The sequence below is a fragment of the Emys orbicularis genome, chromosome 10 (genome assembly GCF_028017835.1).
Source record: "Emys orbicularis isolate rEmyOrb1 chromosome 10, rEmyOrb1.hap1, whole genome shotgun sequence".
Classification (NCBI taxonomy): domain Eukaryota; kingdom Metazoa; phylum Chordata; order Testudines; family Emydidae; genus Emys; species Emys orbicularis.
Window position 1 is genome coordinate 32,949,716 of NC_088692.1, and position 20,636 is coordinate 32,970,351.

General features: G+C 40.4%; 1 protein-coding gene across 1 annotated transcript in view; it reads left to right on the forward strand.

Annotated features, from left to right (window-relative positions):
- Positions 1–1,451: 1,451 nt before the first annotated feature.
- The window catches only part of AXIN1 (axin 1), a 173,721-nt gene continuing 154,536 nt past the window's right edge, over positions 1,452–20,636 (forward strand). The window contains exon 1 of the mRNA XM_065412047.1: positions 1,452–2,395. Coding sequence (XP_065268119.1) covers positions 1,518–2,395 — 878 coding nt within the window. The 5' untranslated portion in view covers positions 1,452–1,517. The remainder of the gene's footprint in view (positions 2,396–20,636) is intronic.

Sequence of the window (20,636 nt, forward strand, 5' to 3'; positions counted from 1 at the left end):
TGGCCTCATTGTTCTAGTGATGGACGAGAAACATACTGTAAACGGGGCATAGTATGAAATAAGAATACACTAAATTACAGGTGTTAAGGCAAACCTCAGAATAGCAACTGAATGTCCTGTTTTGATCCAGTAGGTGTAATGAGTAACAGTATATCTTGGTCTCATGATCACAAAAAACAGTTGAAGCACACAGTTATCTAGGAATTAAAATCAGTTAACCTGCTTGTTTCCCACCTTATTTTGTTTTGTGATGACATACAAACTGTTTGGTGTCTTGAAGGCCAGCAAGGGCACCTTCTAGCTGTATTTTTTTCAGTTCAGTTGGGAGCAACAGAAGTGGGAAAGTTGTCTGAAAGATGTATTCCTTTGTGTGGGGTGAGCTTTGTGAGAGAGGCTTTTATTTCATAATTATTTTCCTTGGCATATTTTCATATGCAATTGAGTTAGTCCATGTAAAGAAGTGATTTGTAAGACAGCTGCAGCTTTACAGCATTCAGGTGTTTGAGTTCACCAGTATTATTTTGTAACACAAAACTTTTGTTAGTGTCTTTAAATAATTTAAGTTGTATTGATTTATTACAAAAGTAGGTACCAGAGGTTGTACACTTCTACTCCTGCCTCCATAAACACATACCTTCTGCACCCTGTTGATTCAAATTACTTTAAAAAATATTGTTTGATTGTTTCTCATCATCAGGTGGTGACTAGAAATGTTCTCAGGGCCAGCAGCAAATGATGTTTGTTAGCTTACATGAAGTGTCAGTAAATACCCTCCATTTCATGAAGTATAATGATATATTTAGTAGTGCTGTACACAATACACACAATTTTTACATTATGCTCATTTATTACAGGAGTGTAATTGAGAATAGTGCAAAATATTCTGGGCATGACTATATTATGATTATCTGTACATTATGATTTTAATTTCACTGAAGTATATTGTTAACTTAACCTAATGAATGCGCAAAATGCTTGTCTGTTAAAAGTGCTAAGACACTGTCAAAATGTCTCCAGGACTGGAGGGGAATTTCATAATGTGTAATGATAGTTGATTGTATTGAAAGTTGTCCATGCTTGATTAAGTTATATTCTTGATTTTAATGCTAATTGGAAGTTTTTTCAGAATATTTTCATATGCCCTGAAAGAAATTCCAGAACTATTATGGAGACGTGAATTTACCTGGTGTTTAGCTATGTAAAAATACTGTATGTTTTATGACTTAAGTCTGGTATACAAATATACACATTAAAAAATTCAAGTAAATCCCCTATTTAAGAAATCCTCTTCTAGGGTTGGTCATCAGTTTGTTTAGCTACCTCAGTATTAGGAAGCTTAGAAATACTGGAGTATTCTAAAAAATAGTTGTGTGTTAGAATTTTTATCTGCAATATTTCTTATTGTTGTTCTCATTTGTTTTAGCAGGACAAACGCATTCACTCTGGAACTACTGATACTGGTGTTTTGAGACTAAGCCTGTTCCCTCATTGTTCCTGTGCAAGCAGGCACCATAAAAATGAATATCCAGGGGAAAGGCTTCCCTTTGGATCTTGGGGGAAGCTTCACCGAAGATGCTCCAAGGCCACCGGTCCCTGGTGAGGAGGGTGAGCTGGTTTCTACAGATCCAAGGCCAATCAGCCACGGCTTCTACTCTGGTAAAAGTGACGTGATTAAAAATGAGACTTCTACAGCAACACCGAGGCGCTCTGATCTGGATTTGGGGTATGAACCTGAGGGGAGTGCTTCTCCAACTCCACCCTACCTGAAATGGGCTGAGTCGTTGCACTCCTTGTTGGATGATCAAGATGGGATAAATCTGTTCAGGACTTTCCTGAAGCAGGAGGACTGTGCAGATTTGCTGGACTTCTGGTTTGCCTGCAGTGGCTTCAGGAAGCTAGAGCTCTGTGTCTCCAATGAGGAAAAGAGGCTCAAATTGGCTAAAGCTATTTACAAAAAATACATTCTGGACAATAATGGGATAGTATCCCGGCAAATCAAACCAGCCACAAAAAGCTTCATAAAAGATTGTGTCATGAAACTGCAAATTGATCCTGACATGTTTGACCAGGCCCAAACTGAGATTCAGTGCATGATCGAAGATAATACCTATCCTTTGTTCCTTAAGTCAGATATTTATTTGGAATATACAAGGACAGGTGGGGAAAGTCCTAAAATTTATAGTGATCAGAGCTCAGGATCTGGGACAGGAAAAGGACTGCCTGGATATTTGCCTACTCTTAATGAGGATGAGGAGTGGAAGTGTGACCAAGACATCGAAGAGGAAACCAGCCGAGATTCAGCCCCATCCAGCAGGCTTACTCAGAAGCTGCTTTTGGAGACAGCCACCCAACGTGCCACATCAACCAGGCGATATAGCGAGGGAAGAGAGTTCAGGTACATTAGCCTGATAGAACAAAATTTCTTGTGTCTTGTGTCTGTAGAACTTCCATGAAAGCTGTTTGGGCTTCTTGGGGCTGTTGTGAATTTGGGGATGCATGTGGGACTGCGTAAGTGTCAGTTTTGGGAATGAACGCTACTTTTTCATTTGGAAATTTTGTTTGGAATGCAAGCTTTTTTTTTTTTTTTTGAGGAGAGTCAGTCTGAAATATCTGTGGAAACTGAGAACTGCGCTTGTCAGTTTATCTCTATGATTTCTATTAATCACACCTGAACTGTGTTTCTCATCTTAAGGAGCTGATGGAGAGTGTGATTTGAAGCTAGGGCTGGTGAAAGATGGAGGGCTAATGCATCAATCATGGCCATGGGTGGTCCTCTCATGTGCGCTGAAGGATGATTCAAATGAGCTGCATTTCCAGGTTCGCATTTGGCCTGTAGGGGAGAAATGTCAGTATTTAGTGGTTGGATTGTAGATTTATATACTCATAATTAGGGCCCTACCAAATTCATGGCCATAAAAAATAAATCATGGATGGTGAAATCTGGTCTCCCTCTGTGAAATCTGGTCTTTTATATGCTTTTACCCGATACTATACAGATTTCATGGGGGAGACCAGCGTTTCTCAAATTGGGGGTCCTGACCCAAAAGGAAGTTGTAGGGGGGTTGCAAGGTTATTTTAGGGGGGGCGCAGTATTGCCACCCTTATTTCTGCACTGCCTTCAGAGCTGGGCAGCCGGAGAGCAGTGGCTTTTGGCTGGGCGCCCAGCTTTGAAGGCAGCGCCCTACCAGCACCAGTGGCGAAGTCAGGGTGGCAATGCAATACCATACCATGCCATCCTGACTTCTGCACTGCTGCTTTCAGAGCTGGGTGGCTGGAGAGTGGCGGCTGATGACCAAGGGCCCAGCTCTGAAGGCAGCAGCGGCAATACCATACCATGCCACCCTTACTTCTGCGCTGCTGCTGCCTTCAGAACTGGGCTCCCAGCCAGCAGCCGTCGCTTTCCGGCTGCTCAGCTCTGAAGGCACCGCTGCCGTCAGCAGCAGCACAGAAGTAAGGGTAGCAGTACCGCAACCCTCCTACAATAACCTTGCAACCCCCTCCATAGTTCCTTTTTGGGTCAGGACCCCTACAATTACAACACTGTGAAATTTCAGATTTATGTATCTGAAATCATGAAATCGTCAATTTTTAAAATCCTATGACCGTGAAATTGGTAGGGCCTTACTCATAATAGGACTTTGCTGTGTAAATATGGAAGGGAATACTCAATGTGACTGGTGGCTGTGACTACAAGTTCTTTGTCACTTGAGCGATGGTAGCCATCATATTCCTCTGTACCAAATGGGGTGCATAGCAATCCCTGGAAGTGATTTTTGATTTGGTCTTAAAGGCTTCCTGTCAGTGGATTCTACCAGTGCCATCCAAAAGTAGGAGTTGCCAAATTTAGCTATTTATTTTCCCTTTAAGGCTTTTCCTTTCATCCAAATAATTGTTTTTCATAAATAAGTTACTCTTTCCTGTCACTCCTCCCTCGCCCTTCTAGCTAACACAGATTTGTAAGTTCAGTTAAAATGCCAAATATTTAATTTAGCAGGGAGTTCTCCAGGTGCAGTAACATGTCCAGAATGTGTTCTAATTTCTTTAAAATAAAATCACCTTTTTAAAATACATCTTAGGCTAAAATTTGGCCACTTTGTGAAGGTTATAAAATGAAGCAGCTAAAAGTGTCCTGATCAAAGCTGCCCCAGCCTTAGGAGAAGGTATTTATGGATTTAATCTCACTCAGCAGTCCCTTTAGGCTGGCAGCTGGAAATTCATCCCTCCCTCTGCAAAGCCTCAGCCCATTGCAGATGCTGAAGTATTTTCATTTTGATCCTTGTTTTTGTACAGATTTTGAGGAGGGAATGTTGAATGTGAAACTTTGAAAAAAGGGGGAATTCATGTGACTCCCTGCTGGTTTAATCAAGAGTCTGAAAAACAAAATCCCACATCCTGGGACTTTCCTGTGGAGTTAATAAAAACCTTGAACATTTCTTGAAGTGCATTTTGACTGACCAATTGGGTACCTACTATAAGGGAAGATTAGAAAATTTTAAGATTTAAGTATCTTTTTATTTACGTGATAAATAGCTTTTAAGATTGGAAATAACTTGTTTGAGGTGCAGTTCTCTCGCTTCTAGAATGGTAACAAAAGAGTATTTAGCAGTTCTGCACTTCTCAGATCTAATTTAAGGAAAATACCGTGAACGTATTGGTTGAATACTTATTTTAAAACTGTTTTAAAACACCATGAAATAGTGGCACTGTGTAATGAGGTTCATAAAGTTCAGAGGCTTTCATACTAGATCAGAGCAATATGAGATGGGATTAAACACAGGTTGTGCATCTCCGAAAAAATAAACCGGGATATTCATCTTTCGTAAAACTTTGTACCCAACAGTCCGTCACTACGGGTACAGATTTTTCATTGTCAAGTGCCTCTTGGAAATTCTTGCCATCAATGGGCACTTAAGTGAGATGCGTTTCCATACCAGGAATTACTGAATAGGAATAAAAATTTTAAAAACATCAATATATGTATTACTGTAGGTCCAGAGGACCCATTGTGCAAAGGGTCTGTACAAATATATATGTAGACATGATCTACCCTCCCAAAAAGCTCATAAGCTAAAAGTAATTTGACATCTTAATTGCCAATCCATCCTTGTAGAACAGGTCATCTAGCCAAAGTCCTCCAAGGGTACAGTGTACTAACCATTGTTTTGAGTGGCCTTTTAAACATTAAGACCTTGGTCCTGAAAACACTTAAGTGCCTGAGTACTTTTCTCCGCAGTGGATAAAAAAATTATTTAATTTATTTTTTAAAATTTGATTTTTTTATTAAAACTGGATTTTTTAAAATTAAATACAATTTAAAGAAAAATAAAAAAAGTATAATTGTCAACCTATACTAACATCTAAACTCATTATAATCCATTAAAATAATTTAAATTAATGTTTTTTAAAATAAAGCAGTATGTGTTTGCTGCCGAGCTTTAAAGAAAGTCAAACCACTGAACTGGTGAAAGTCACTGGCTAAGCTCTACTGCCTAACAGACCAGTGTTTGTTAAAGTGCTAAATCAGCTTTTGACAGCAGTAGCCTCTTCTGCAAATGGAGAGAGACTATTTTCTTCATTTTAGTTTATTCAGCTAGTTCAGTTCAATGAGTAGTTCATTCTGAGATAAGAAACCAGTTGGGAGTTGTGAAAAAGCAGGAAAGCTTGTTTTCCCCTTCCAATCTATGAATAAAAACTAGGAATGAGAGGATGAGATCTACTAGTTCTAAAATCTTGAAGGACAGGGTGACCAGAAACAGTCAGTTCAATTCACTAACTACCAATGAGACTGCCTACATTCAATAAATCAGTTTGTTTTAAAAAACTATTTTGATAAACTTTCTGATAAACCATTTTGTTGTTAGGTATCCAGCCCATTTAAGATAATCTTATTTAACTTATAAAAACCCCCAACCATTTAAAAATGTTTTTGTATATTTTCAATTGAATTTGAATTTCCATCCAAATAGAATTGACACAAATAACAATTAATTATCTACTAAATAAAAAAGTATCGTTCACTGTTTTTCTAACATAATAAAAATGTAAAAATTAATCTGAATAAATTTTAAATTAAGCTATAGAATTACTTAAATGAGTACAGATATATTATTCTCTTGATTAACAAAAAATAAAAAAAAAAATTAGGGGAAAAGGCTATATTTCACTGCAAAATAATGTTTTAATGGTACCAACCAATGAGAAATCAACTTTTCGTTAGGAAAATAACTGAAAAGTAAAAATGCAAAACAAAATTAAAATTGATGATTTAAATCATGATTAAAATCACTTCAATTTAAATTAATCCACCTTGCTTTTCTCATGTAGGCAGTGCCTTTGAAGCCAAGTGGACTACTTACATATGTATGTTCTTGTTGTATATAAGCACGTGCAGATCAGGGTCTCTGGTTGTCTTGAACATTTTCACAACTCTTCTGGTTTTGTATATAAGATAATTTCCAATTTGTTATTGAAAGAGCACTGATATTAGCTTTTTTCCTTTCAACCTCCTACATCTATAGATCTGTTTAATCTTCCCCAAATCTAACCTCTGCATATTGCTTGACTTCCATGGAAATTGAATAAAGAAGAATTTGTACAGTTAGAACTTAAACTGTTTGTTCTTGTGAACATGCATTTTGAGTCAGATTCAAATCTTTGCAGCATAAGAGGCTGAAAGTGTTAAATTCCTCATCTCATGAAAATAAAACAAATATAAATATTTGCTCAAACCATTTAAATTAAGCCTGTTATTAGTGTGATATATTCCTGAAGGTGAGTGTTCACTCATGTGTAGTATGGAGAGCATTGTTTAAAATAAAAAGTGTCATCATATTACCTACTGTGTTTTTGTATATGAAGGAAAAGGCCAATAGTCATTGCAGGTAGGCTACTGCAAATTAATTGGACATTGGTTATGGATCAGTGAACTTCAAAGAAGGTAACCTCAGAAGATCTCGTGCATTAACGCACAGCTTCCAAAACTGACACTAGCATGGTAGTGAGCGTGACTAAATCTTTCATTAACCTTCTTTTGACATCCACTGATCGGATTTTTCCGAGATATGAAGAGCAAAAATTAAACTTTTGCCTCAGAACTGCCTTGCAGATTTATTTTGAAGTATTCTAATAAAACCTGCACGTTTTAAAGATTTGGAACTCTATTGCTAGTCATAAAGTTACCAGGTTATATGTCACATTCTTCTTTTATGTGTGTAGGTTTCTTCTACTAGCTATTTGGTCTAAGATCTCCCCACCTATGGATGCCCATCCGGAGCTCTGAATGTCCTTGACTTACGCCATAAACTAGGAGTTACAAAACCTCCCGTTGAACAGTGAGGTCATACTTGCTTTACTAAATCATAAACTCCCAGCTACCGTTTTGTTAAAGAATAATTAACTTTGTTTTAGAAGTTACACACACTTTCTTGGCTTTGTTTTGGCAGTAGTAATTAAGGGGGCAGCATTGTGTAACAACTGTTTTGGCTATATTTTGGGGAAAAACAATCTAGTGGTGTTTGGTTTCTACGTTTTTTTAAATTTTTTGAAAATTTGTGTCGCTCTGAAATGTTTCCATGAACATGACACACATTAGAGAGGGAAAATAGGTGGAGTGATTCGTGATTGGAGGAGGACATGGTTAAAGGTGGAATCAACTGTCATTGGCTATTTTAGAGTGGAAAGTTTGACTCGAGGGCTTGAATTGCTAGAACTCGGAAACTTGTGGAAGGTGGGCGCGATGTATGATAACATAAAGTAATTTTTTTATGAAGCTGGCTAGCTAATCTTATTTTCCAGTCTTCGCAGAGTTGAATGCACTACGGGGGTGGTATTTCATTCCAACTATAGTAAATGTGAAAGCTGCTATTTAATACTGAAAACAGATAATTGTGTGTACTGATTATCAAACTTCAGCATGTGAATTTATCTGACTCAGCATAACCAAAGTTGAAGGAAATAATAGGAAAAGTGATTTGAATGGACGGAAGTACTTATCTTTAACTCTTTAAAAGTAAATGTAAACATTGTCAGAAGTTAAGTGGTAGAATTGGAAAGATCTGTGCTCATCTCAAAACATGGGGAAAAATTGGTTTCTTTAGGTTGTTCAAGAACAAATGTGCATTGAATAAAACTCTTATTGAAGTGGAAGCGTAGTACAATGATTTGAAGAAGTTTGGTGATCTTGCAAGTAAGACTTTAAAATAGATATGTGATAATGTAAGTCCCTGTTCCAGGCCTTCCAGCAGCCATTCAATTCCAGGTAAATTCAGAGTGGTCTCTGTTCACCTTCAACATCCAACAAATGGCAAAGATCAATGGGTGATTAGACCATAACAATAATTGAAAATCAAAGATATTAACTTGATAAAAAAGTTGCAACCTTCTTCATTCCAACAACATTACCTTAATTGTAGCACAAAATGATCAGCTTAAAGCAGTGGTCCCCAACCTTTTTGTGGCCAGTAGCACATTCATGTTTTCAGAAGAGTGTGGTGGGCGCCAACAATTTTTCAAGGCTTATTTTGTATTTGTACATTAAATAATACGAAAAACATCATATTTAATATTACATAATATATGAATCCAGAGAAGCCGGAGAGAAGCCGCTAGGAAAGAGAACACCGGCGCCCGCACCCCCGGAGTTCTCTGTCCCCGGCAGGCGCAGGGCCGCAGCTTCCCTCCCCTGCTGGGCACTAGGCGGGCTTTGCGCCTGCCGGGAACAGAGAACACTGCGCCCACAGCCTGAGTTCTCTGTTCCCGTCAGGCGCGGGGCTGCGGCTTCTCTCCCCTGCTGGGCACTAGGTGGGTGCACATAAATGCCCCGGCGGGCGCCATGGTGCCCGTGGGCACCGCGTTGGGGACCACTGGCTTAAAGGAATAACTGAAGCATTCATCTTGGAATCTTCGCTATATCGTGCTGCAGGGTGGCTTGATTAAAATAATCAATTTTAATCTTGTTTTGCATTTGTACTTTATTTTCCTAATTTTTAAAGTTGATTTTCTTTCGTATAATTTGGCACTACTTTTTACTAACTAGGAGAATATATTATCTATACACACTATTTAAACAATAATATAGCATAACATTCATTTATTCAGACTTTTCATTTTTACTTCTCACATGTTTCAAGCTGCATTTGGATGGAAATTTAGAATTCAATTAAAATGCACAAAACCAGCATTAATTTTTTTTTTTTTAATAAAAATGACCTTAAATGTGCTAGATACTTTTCTTTTATACGGTTATCAAAGCATGTTCTGCTTATAAAACTGAGTTACTTTTTTTGTTTAATATCTGTAGTTAGTGAAATGAACTGATTGTTTCTGGACCCCATGTCCTTAAAGATTTTAGAACTAGTAGATCTCTTCTTTCCACACTTTATTTTTAGTCCTAAATTGGAAGAGAAAAATAAACTTCCCTGCTTTTTCTCAACTCTCAATTGTTTTTTTCAACTTTATATGAGTTAGTTATTGAATTGAATGAGTTGAATAAGCTGAAATGAAGAAAATACTCTCTGCACCTGCACAAGAGGAGGCTACTGCTGTCAAAAGCTGGCTTAGCACTTCAGCCAACTCTGGTTCCAGGTGCTTAGCCAGTGACTCCCACCAGTTCTATAGTTTGACTTTTTTTGAGACTTTGGCAGCAAACCTACTGCTTGAATATTATTTGTTTACATTAATTTAAATGATTTTAGTAGATTATAGTAAATGTAGGCTTTAACATAGTTTGTCATAATCTCAAATGTAAGTTCTAAAGCGAAAAATATATACTTCTTAAATAAAAACCCAAAAATCAGCACTTAAATTAATGAAAAAATGGCTGGTTAATCATAAGAAATAATGGTTTCAAGAATCCATACTAGGAAAATTTGATTTGATGTCTCAAAAGAAAACCACAGATTATGTAAAATTGGTGAAGATGCCATCCAGGAACGTAGAGGAAGTATGACAGCCATTTGCTCAGACAATAAAAATAAAAGTTTAAAAAATGAGAACTGCTTGGATTTAAAGATCCTAAACTTCTGATTTATGGGTACAAAGCTTATTACTTAAACCGCATTGTGAAATAAACAACACGATTGGGGGAGGGATAGCTCAGTGGTTTGAGCATTGGGCTGCTGAACCCAGGGTTCTGAGTTCAATCCTTGAGGGGGCCACTTAAGGATCTGGGGCAAAAATCAGTACTTGGTCCTGCTAGTGAAGGCAGGGGGCTGGACTTGATGACCCTTCGGGGTCCCTTCCAGTTCTAGGAGATAGGTATACCTCCATATATATATATATATATATATATATATATATTTTTTTTTTTAAAGCACTTTATGCAAGGTCAAAAATGCTTTCAATCACCATTAACTTCAGAGTTGGTTGGTTTGTTGAAAAAGGAGGATAGATGCCATGATTCCCCAAGGACTCTTTTCTAGAAGATTCTGTATATTTGTATTCAAATATTATCAGTGTTGAAATTTTCACTAAGCATGAGATGGACTCTGATCAAAATGCAGCCCATTTTTTCATAACATGGTACTCTACTGAGAGGTATGAGACTTACAGAAACAATTGAAAGAGGTTTCAGAAGGCCATGACAATTTACTCTGACACTTCTCTTGCAGTTTTAGTGGAAATCTGACTTGATTTAACCAACAGTGAAGAACTGCAGCTACACAGAGAGAACACTGAAAAATAATTCAGTGGAATCTTTCCATTGCTTAGGCAACATAACTGATCCCAAATAAAAATGTCATAAGTTGAGTGCATATCAAGAAGAAGAAGCTGAAGCGTGGCTAGTGGAAGGTGATCTTGATGTTTCTTCTCTGTTAGCGTTTACATTTTGAGACCCAAATTTCTACCTCAACCTCTGTTGGCGAAGGAGTTTGTGTCACGGTTCATTGCACTGAAGTGGGGGGAAATTGTGGAAGTAAAAACCTAGGACAGTTTAATTCAGAATTTTGTCCATTTTTATAACCTGCATTGTGGTGTAGCCAGCTCAGCATTAACTGAACATGTTTTAGTATGTTTGGGTTGGTCTGGCTAAAACTTCATAATAGTCTGGTTACTGAAAGAGCAAATAGTTACTAAAGGTATACCTGTATGTAAGGGCAGATACAAAAAAGCGTTAGACCTCACTAGGGGAGCTAGTTTGTTTTATTTACAGAAGTACAAGCTTTTTCTTGGACAAGATGTTCCTTCTTTTACTTGGGGAAAATAATATGCTTTGAAAGAGAATCACTTGGAGCCCTCTGTTTTGTGATGTTTTTTGTAAAATCTTAATGGTTTTTTTCCCAGGGAAAAAAATGTTTTGTTTGATTTGAGGAAAATCACAACCTTGACTTGTAGCCAATAATAGGCCACAACCTGTGCGTCAGAATCAAGTCCTTCCCGGCTGGTGAAGGCCAGTGCAATCTGTTATTGCTGGAGATAGTCAGTGTCTCTGTTAGGGAAAGCATGGAGGCTAGCATGCTTCCTTTCTTCAAAAAATCATCTTTTGACATTGACATAGACAGTCTAGGCAGCCATAGTCCAGTGTGGTGTCTTCTCTTTTGGAGTAAGGTTTTGAGAAGGTTGTGGCACATTGGTCCTCGTAGCATCTAGTTGTCTTTGATTATCTTGACCCTTGTCAGTCTGGGTACAGATCTGGGTTTGGTACAGCTCTTGTTGTTTGGTTGATGTTCTCTTAGCGATTAACATATCAGCAGTGACCCCTGATTGTTAGCAGATATACCAGCTGCTCTCCATACTGGTGATCATGAGGCATTGCTGATTCGTCTGCAGTCTCTAGCAGGAGTGTATGGCGTTACCTTGTTTTGTTATCTGATAGCTGAAAGGCCCCAAAGGGTTGTACTGGGTAATTGCTTGTCAACTCCAAGGGCACTCTCACGGGCTAGCATAGGATACTAATTTATCATCCTTCATATTCAGTATATATGTGGGATCAGTAGGGAGATTAATTAGGAGACTTGGGCAGCAATGCTTTCAATCTGCTGATGACAACCAGCTTAGTGTTTATCTCAGTTGCTCCAGCATGTGGTGGCGATTGGGGCATGGAGCTGGCTGAGGCTCCATTGAACAAGAGGGGGGTGATGCTGGTAGGTAAGGAGAAACAACTGGAAGTGAAGGTGGCGATTATGTCTGTCTCTAGAATTGGGAGCATTCAACCACCATTGTTAAGCTGAAGGCATAACTTGGGGATCTGACTAGATCAATGGCTGGGTTTAAAAAATCAGATAGGAGCTGTGCTCAAGAAAGACTTGTGCCATATACACCTGGCTAGAAGAGTATCTCCTTCCAGTTGAGAGGCCCTTTGGTACAATCAAGTTGCACTGGTTTAACTATCAGGGGGTAGCCGTGTTAGTCTACCCTGCCAACACTGGTTCTCCACTTGTAAGATAACTCCCTTCTCTTCATGTGTCAGTATAATAATGCCTGCATCTGTAATTTTCATTCCATGCATCTGAAGAAGTGGGTTTTTTACCCACAAAAGCTTATGCCCAAATAAATCTGTTAGTCTTTAAGGTGCCACCGGACTCCTTGTTTTTACTGGTTTAACTAAAACCCATTTTTAAATTGATGTAGTTAAACTGATGTGAGCGCCTGCATGGACACACTTATATCAACAATTTAAAGTGTGTTGTTACAAGGTTTTGCTCGGCTTTGAGTTAAAAATTGATGTTATGTAAACCTGAGCAGTGTTTATGTGTAGACAAGCTCTTATTTATCAATTGAATTGAAGAAATAGTTCATCTGTTGTTGTGTTTGGGTGTGGATTGATATTTGGGTTTCTTTTTAGAGAGAGAGACAGCAAACCTCTGGCCATGTGTTTTGATAAGCAATGACAATGTTATCTCCCTCCCCCCTTCCCTGAATGTGTACCTTTCCTTGCAAGGATTGAATTGAATCTTATTCAGATCACAAAACTTACATTTTTTAAAAACAAGTATTTTAAATAGAATTAAATGGTGTCTTAGTCTTCCAAAGAGGTTTTAGACTAGCTTCTCCATTTCTAGTATCCCTGGGCTTGTTGTCACACACTGAAACTCATAAATTGGCAATACATTGATACAGTAAACTCCTTGTTAAAGGATGTCTTACCTTTCATGGAGAAGCTTTGCCTGATTTGATACCTAGCTTCATGCACATTTCTAAAAGGTGTACATTTCTAGTGATATGTCCACCTCAGCTTTCCCACAATTCTGTTGACACAAGTCCCATAGTCCGGCATTTGGGAAACATAGTTGGAGTAATTTTGAATTCTGTGCAATTTCCAAAAAAGATGGGTACTGAAAAGCTAAATGAAAATTGATCCAATCCCAGAAATCTGTGCTGAATATACCCAATAAGTGGGCCATATGGTACATTTACGTGCCTTGCAGTTCAACCTTAACTTCGGTTTATCTGTTTGGAGATGTTCTTTGTTGTGGCTATAGGGGGCTAATTTTCCCTGTGTAATTTCAGAATGCAGGACATTCGTGCAGTTACTGCATCTGTAACTCGCTTTCTTAATTGGTCGGTCGGAGTGTGGATGTATTAACTATCAAGTTGTGCTGCAAAGACGTAATTCATAGGTTGAATAGGTTGTTGGGAGAGTCTTAAGTCTCCTTCCTGCAATGGCTCTGCTCTCACACAGCACCACCAAAGTCAGTGGAGATCCACCTCTTAGAGGACAGTGATTTCAGTGGGGATGGGTGGAGACAATTTTGGACAATTCTAATTTGTTTGGATTTTATTATATTATATATGTCTCCGCCACTACAAATGAATGCATAAATAAATGGCATGGCAGTGACTAGAGGCCATTGCTCATGTTTTGACATCTTCAGGGCAGATACAGATAGATAAACTTTGGGCTAAATACCCCCAAAACTTTTTCCTTGTTGCTGTTTTGATTGCAGTTTATGTAGATCACCATAGCTAAGAGAGGTAAAATGTGGGTGATTCATTTGTATCAAGCAATTGCTGTACATTTTATTTAAAAAAAACAACAACTCCTAAATATTTAGTGGGGGAAAAAAATTCTGGTTTGAAAAGTGGCCATTCATTTAGTGCAGAAAAGTGACATTTTAAGAAGACTCTTAACAGAGGCACTGGCACCTGAATTAGTTTATAGAAATATAATCTCTGGATTATCAAGTTCATCCTTAAATCTTTTAAGAAATTACAGTTAGTCATTGAAAAGAAGGAACCCCATGTTTTTTTAAGATACAGGTGGGAGCTGTAGTAATGATTTAATTTGCAATCTGCCACTGAGTGCACTGGATTAGTTGGTTTCTGTATGTGGAAAGATTTGAAATTAGATAGAAACTGAGGTTAATTATGTGTTCTAAATGGAATATGTGAAGACGACAAAGCAAGAACCCATACAATTTGGTATGGTCTGTGAAGCTAGGCATAATTTTTCAGTATGGAGAGATTTTTTTTTTCTTTTGTTCAGCTGTAAGGGTTTTAGTCACAGAAATTGAAATGATTAAAAAGCCAAATTGGTTGTATGTGTAATTCGGAACATCTCTCTGAAAGAATTTGGCACTTATTTGGCGAGTGCAGACATACTAACTATACTGCAAACTAAAACAGCAATTTAGTTTTTCCCCTGCCCTGATGGACAGTATAAAGTGTGTTCTCTGTGTGCAAGTATTTCTCTGCTGTTGGTTGGGGGTAGTTACAGTCAGTGGCTTATTATGAAACTCTTCAGTGACAATGGACTGTCATAACTTTTCCAGTTTATTTTAATGGTGGTAATTTGGCAGTTAACCCATGTTTGGAGGAGCAGCTACACTATTGTCTGTATAGGCTATTAAACAAGTCCAACGTCATCAAGCCTAATGCCAGTAATTAACTAATTACTGTCTACCTAGCATGAACATGCAGTTCTGTAGCCTGGGAATCTACAAAATAGGTACCCCTGCTGTTGAACCAAGCCCCCAACAATATATAGCTATTTTAGTGACAATTTGTTGACCAAAAAAGCAATTTTTGTTCTAAAAATGCAATATTTATATGTTATGACTTCAAAAATCATATCCCCAGTAGTAATAAGTAATTTAACGGTCACATTTCTATTGCTATCCTAGCATTAATATGACAAACCTACAGTTGCCAAAAATTGGTGAAGTGAATCTTTTGAAATAAAGAACAGTAAATTCCATCATTTAAAGGGTCTGTTAACCCCCTTAGACTTAATTGTTTGTTAGATGCCTAAAAACCAAAAATGTTAAAAAGACACGTATAATGTTATTTTAAAACATGCTTTTATGTTCATGAGGATAAACTGCCTCACTTCCTGCTCTAAGCAGAATTTTCTCCTTGTCCGGCTAGACATATGAGAATCTTGATCTCTCTCAACTGCAATAGGAAAAAACGTTCTCTTAATTGAGGTCCTATATTATTTATCATTCTTGAGTCTTTCTTTATTCACTGCAAAGCAAGGGTCTCTTCAGTTCTACAGTGAAACCCCATGGACATTTATGAACCTCCCTTTGCCAAATCTGTATGTTTCAACAAGGTTACAATTACGTTCTGAGATAAATCTGTCTCCTCATTCATCTTTCTGCCCGTATGAAACTTACCATGGTCCATTTTCCGGTAAGTAGTCACTCAGAAGTTCTGTAAGATGTTACCATTGGTAGGCAGGTCATCTTCTGCATAAAGCAATATGTCATAACTCAGTATTATTACTTACCATGTTGTCCCAAGTCTTTCTCTATTATGAGGCAATTAGTAGTTAAGGCTGCAAAGGTTTCTGTGTAAAGTTGAATTTGCAAAGTTCTTTAAAATACACGTATGTAGTCAAATTGACTTGATATAAGTGCAGAGCCCAGAGTAGAGTTTGTGGTGCAAATTTAGGGTCATTTGGTTAAGGGGTTCCCGAGACGTAACTCTTTCTTTAGAATACCTGCTTTCTTAATACTTTTTGTTGCAGAGATTGGGAGTCTTTGGAACTATAGGCAGTATCTCAGAAAATTTTGATCATTGAACTGCTCAGCTGAAACCTGTTAGGCCTCAAAACACAATAATTCAAAAGCTATTAGACTTTGTTTCTGGATCTACGGAGTGGTGCACTGGGTTTCTGTGAGCAATGTATGGAACACCAGCGCTATGTGCAGACATATGGCTGGGAAGCACAGAGGAAAGAGAGCAAAGGGAGAGGACCCTTCCCACCCAAAAAATATCCTTTATACTGGGAGGTGTAAAGGCCTGAGAGAAGACATGCAGTCAAGTTGTCTCGTCTTCCATTTTACATCCTCCCCATGTCAATGTTGGTGTAAAGGGTGGAAATTAATCTTTTGTTCCTCTCTGTCATCCGCTCCTGCTTCAATCTGCTCCATGGTGTTGAGATCAACTGTTCTGCCCTACCTACAAAGAGTTCTTCTTGAATTTTCTCTTGGTCTCCCATGTTTCTTCACACCAGTTGGTTTCCATTTGATGACTCCATGTGGGAGTCTGTATGTGGGTATCTGGAGTACATGCCCCAAATATGACCAGCGCTTCCTTCTGTTTCTAGTGGAGACAAGCAGTTGGATGGTGATTTCTCTGATCTCTTCATTGGTGATTAAGTCTTTCCATCCAACACCCAGGATCTCTCATAGGCGCTTATTTTTGAATATGTCTAGTTTTCTGTCGAACACTTCGGCATATCTCCCGTTATCATACCCATATGTTAGCACTGAGATTCTTGGTTTTTTTCTGGTGCTGAATACCTGTCATTTCCATATCTTGTTGAGTTTAGTGAATGCTGTGGATGCCGTTCCTATCCTTGATGTGACTTCTTTCTTGAGGTCTCCATTGACTACTCTGGTGCTGTCTGGGTAGATGAACTTTTCTACTTTATTGATGTTTTCGCCTTCTAATGTGATGTTGCTGCTTGATTTCTCCTCTTACAGCTGCTGTTAATATTTGTGCAATTCATAAGCTCTTATTATTGACCAAAGCCTTATATCCCTATCCTAGAGGGAGGCAACTATCCTTCCCTGCAATTTTACAGACAAGATAACAGAGAAGTTTCACAAGGTCACTTATAGCAGAGCTGGGGATAAAACCTAGGTCTCTGATATGGCAGAAGATCAAACCTCATCCACTTAGTCTTTTGAAATGAACCTGCCAAAGCTGAATTGCTCCAGGCAATAATCGCCTCTTTTATGATAGTCACTTTATTTAAATTCCATCATGTGCAAGTGCTGGAAGAAAGATAAAGACAAAGATGTTGTATGGTTCGGCAATGGCTTGGGGCCCAGGAGGACTGGGCTCTGTCCAGCGCTTTACCATAGACTTCATATATCATGATGAGCAAGTCATTTATTTGGAGCTGGAGAGTTGGGGAGGGAGCTGCTTTTCCACCTGTTGCAGTAGCAACATATGAATCCCCCTAAGCAGGTTCCAGAGACAGGACCCTGGTAGAAATCCAAAAAACAGAGATGTGGAGATTGGGTTTTGCTATCTTAGGTACTTACTGGGCTTTCATCGCTGACACCTCACAACCATTGATGGGTGTTCTCCTCAGAAATATCACCACACTTTACAAGTGGAGAACTGAGGCAGAGAGGGACTAATTGACTTGCCCATGGTCACCCAGGAAGTTTGTGGCTGAACCAGGAATCAAAGTTAGATTTCCTTCCAACTAGGACTGTCCTTACACCCCTATGTGTTGCAAAGGCAGTCTGCCTCGCTCAGTTTCCATTGTTGGGTCCTCTTCCCATGTGAATAGCTAAGATTTCAAGGCTAGGAAGAATCATTCTTTGTGGTAAGGTCCACAGAACTGTTCCAATGGGTACTTCAGCCTGGCAGTCTCTGGCAGCTGGGGAATGCCCTGTCCCCTGAAGATCCCAGTTTTCTTTGCTGTCCCTCCCTGCTGCAGAGCTTTTCAGAGGGGAATCTCCAAACTTCACTTCAAATGTTCAGAAGAACAATTGGGCTCAGTCCTGTCTCTGTCTAATTCCCAGCCATGTCCCAGGTCTGCATTTTGATTTTTGGAGTGATTGTCCCCTCAGCTCTGCTTCCCCTTCTGAAGTGTTTGCAGTGGCTGGTGCCCCGGAAGCTTGAGGGAGTGAGTTAAGCCAAGAAAAGCCAGAGGCCGAAGAAAGAGTCTCTCTCCTGTTGCCCCCTTATCAAGTTTCTCGCTGGGGAGCTTGGCTGGCCCTGTGGGCAGAGTGCAGTTTCCCTCACAGCCCAAGACAGGTGGGGTTGCTTCAGCCCCTCTCCCCTAGGCAGTCGGGTACTGGGAAAGCCTCCCTCACCCCTTTTCTATGAGAGGAATGAAGCCAGAAGAGCAGTTACCTCCTCCCCTTGCTTCTCCACTTCCCCATGGGCTCTGGATGCTGCCAATACCAGTGCAGAAAGGTGCCTCCAGCCCAGCTCCCTCCCCCTATTGCCGCTTGTATAGCAAGCTCCCTCCCTCCCCCTCCCTTCCCTTGAGGATCCCTACTTATATACCAGGCTGAGAACTCCAGGGGAAACATGGGCCCACCTGGCCCATGTGGATCCCCTGCAGCAGAGGGGGTAGAGCTTCTGGGAACCCAGGCTTGAGACCCAGAAGGGCTGATGTGTGGGAGGAGAGACAAATAAGCCAGAATCTTTGAGGCCAGGGAGATGGCTAGCCACTGGACATATTTTCAGAGCAGTCTCTGAACCCAATTGTGCTCCCTATTCTGAAACAAGGTTATAGGGACGAACTCTGGAAGAGGGAATAAATGAAATCAGCACTGCTTCCCCTGCCCACCTTCATGGAGTGTGGCACAGGGGGTAATCCTCAGTGCCTGGTTCCCCTGCTCCCCCTCACAGACAGCACTGTGCCAGAGCAGTGCAAGAAAGACCAGGCCATAAACATGTTCTGATTCCTCTAGGCATAACTACCCCTCCACCCCATCCCACCACCCCACACACACAAAGGGGGAAAGAAGGCCAGTATTCAAATCAGAGTTAGGGAATCAAGTAGCAAAATATATTTGCATGTGTGCACACCCACCCCCACCCCTTTCAGACCCTTCTGCCAGAATTGTATGTGTAGGTTTGGACTCTGAAGAATCCCCACACCTAGGGGCGATGGACCAGCAGAGAGCCCCCAATGGATAGAACCTTCAGCATAGCACCCAAGAGGTATGTGCTGCAGAGTTTCCAACTACCCTCTGGCTCGGCTATACCCTCCCAGGTCACAGGCCCCACAATGCCTCCTGCTCAGGGAATAGGAGGAAGAGAGCAGATGCAGGCACAGCCCTGCCCTGCCCTTAGGCCAATAGTTAGGCCATAGAGGGAATCAAAAGAATGGCTCCTGCGCATGCCCTAGAGTGGGGAGGGAGAGCAAGGCATGTGGAATCTGCTTGGGAACTGGCCCTGGTGCCAGCAAACTGCTGCCCTCTTCCCTAGCAGAGTGGCTGTAGCCCTCCATGGTTTCTGTGTGCAGGAGACTCCCACTTGCAGCACTACAGCCCAGGCTTGGAAGGGGAGGAACACTGCAACTCCAACAGTTATCCCTGCACCAGATCACCCACAGATCACCCCTTTGAGAGGTGGTAGCCAAGCAGCTATGCATTTGCTCACAAATAGACCCCCCGGGGAAGCACAGGAGACAGGCAGGGTCCAATGTGCATGGAAGTAGCAATTCCCAGGGTGCAGAAAGGAAGCTCAGGGTAGGTGTAAAGTGTCTCCCCTGCCCCCAGTTGTTATATGGTCATCTTTATGCGGGCTCCTTGCTCATATGGTCTGGGAAAGAGGTGTCTCCTAGAAGAGGACAGAGTTGGAGGGACATCTCAAGCTCCCTTCTCAACCTCGTTCAGTCACAAGCCCCCTGCTTGGACCCTCGGGGCAGCCCAACCCCAACCTAGCGGAGCTCCTGGACTCTTTTCCAAGCCCTCAGGGAGAAGCAGAAGGGGAAACAACCCCCTGACCAGCACACACACAGTGAAAGGGCAATGTTCCCCATCCCAGCTGTTGGGATCAGGCATCAGAAGAGGGGAAAGCAGTGTGGGAAGAGGAGAATTCGCCCAAGGAAGGGACATCCTAGACTGGCAGTCCCAGGAGACAGGTGAGTTGTGTGTATTGAAAAAAGGAGGATTCTTCCACCTCTCAACTTAGATGACCTAGACCAGGGGTCAGCAACCTTTCAGAAGTGATGTGCCGAGTCTTCATTTATTCACTCTAATTTAAAGTTTTGTGTGCCAGTCATACATGTTAACGTTTTTAGAAGGTCTCTTTCTATAAGTCTATAATATATAACTAAACTATTGTGGTATGTAAAGTAAATAAGGTTTTTAAAATGTTTAAGAAGCTTCATTTAAAATTAAATTAAAATGCAGAGCTCCCCGGACCGGTGGCCAGGACCCGGGCAGTGTGAGTGCCACTGAAAATCAGCTCGTGTGTCGCCTTTGGCACGCGTGCCATAGGTTGCCTACCCCTGACCTGGAGGTAGAAATGCCAGCAGAGCAAGAGCTCAGGCTTGCTGCTTTCCTCATATGAGCTGTTGCAACTGTTGCTTGGTCACCCTCCCACAGAGAAAAAGGTATATAATACGTCGTGCATTTCAAACAGGGATTCATTCCCCTCAAGACAGTCAAGGCTTTGCATCACCCACCCTGCCTGACCTGCAAATGCAGAGGTTTTGCTAGGGAACCCAAGAGGTGTTATTCCCATCTCCATGGTTGCTAGAACAATGTCAATCC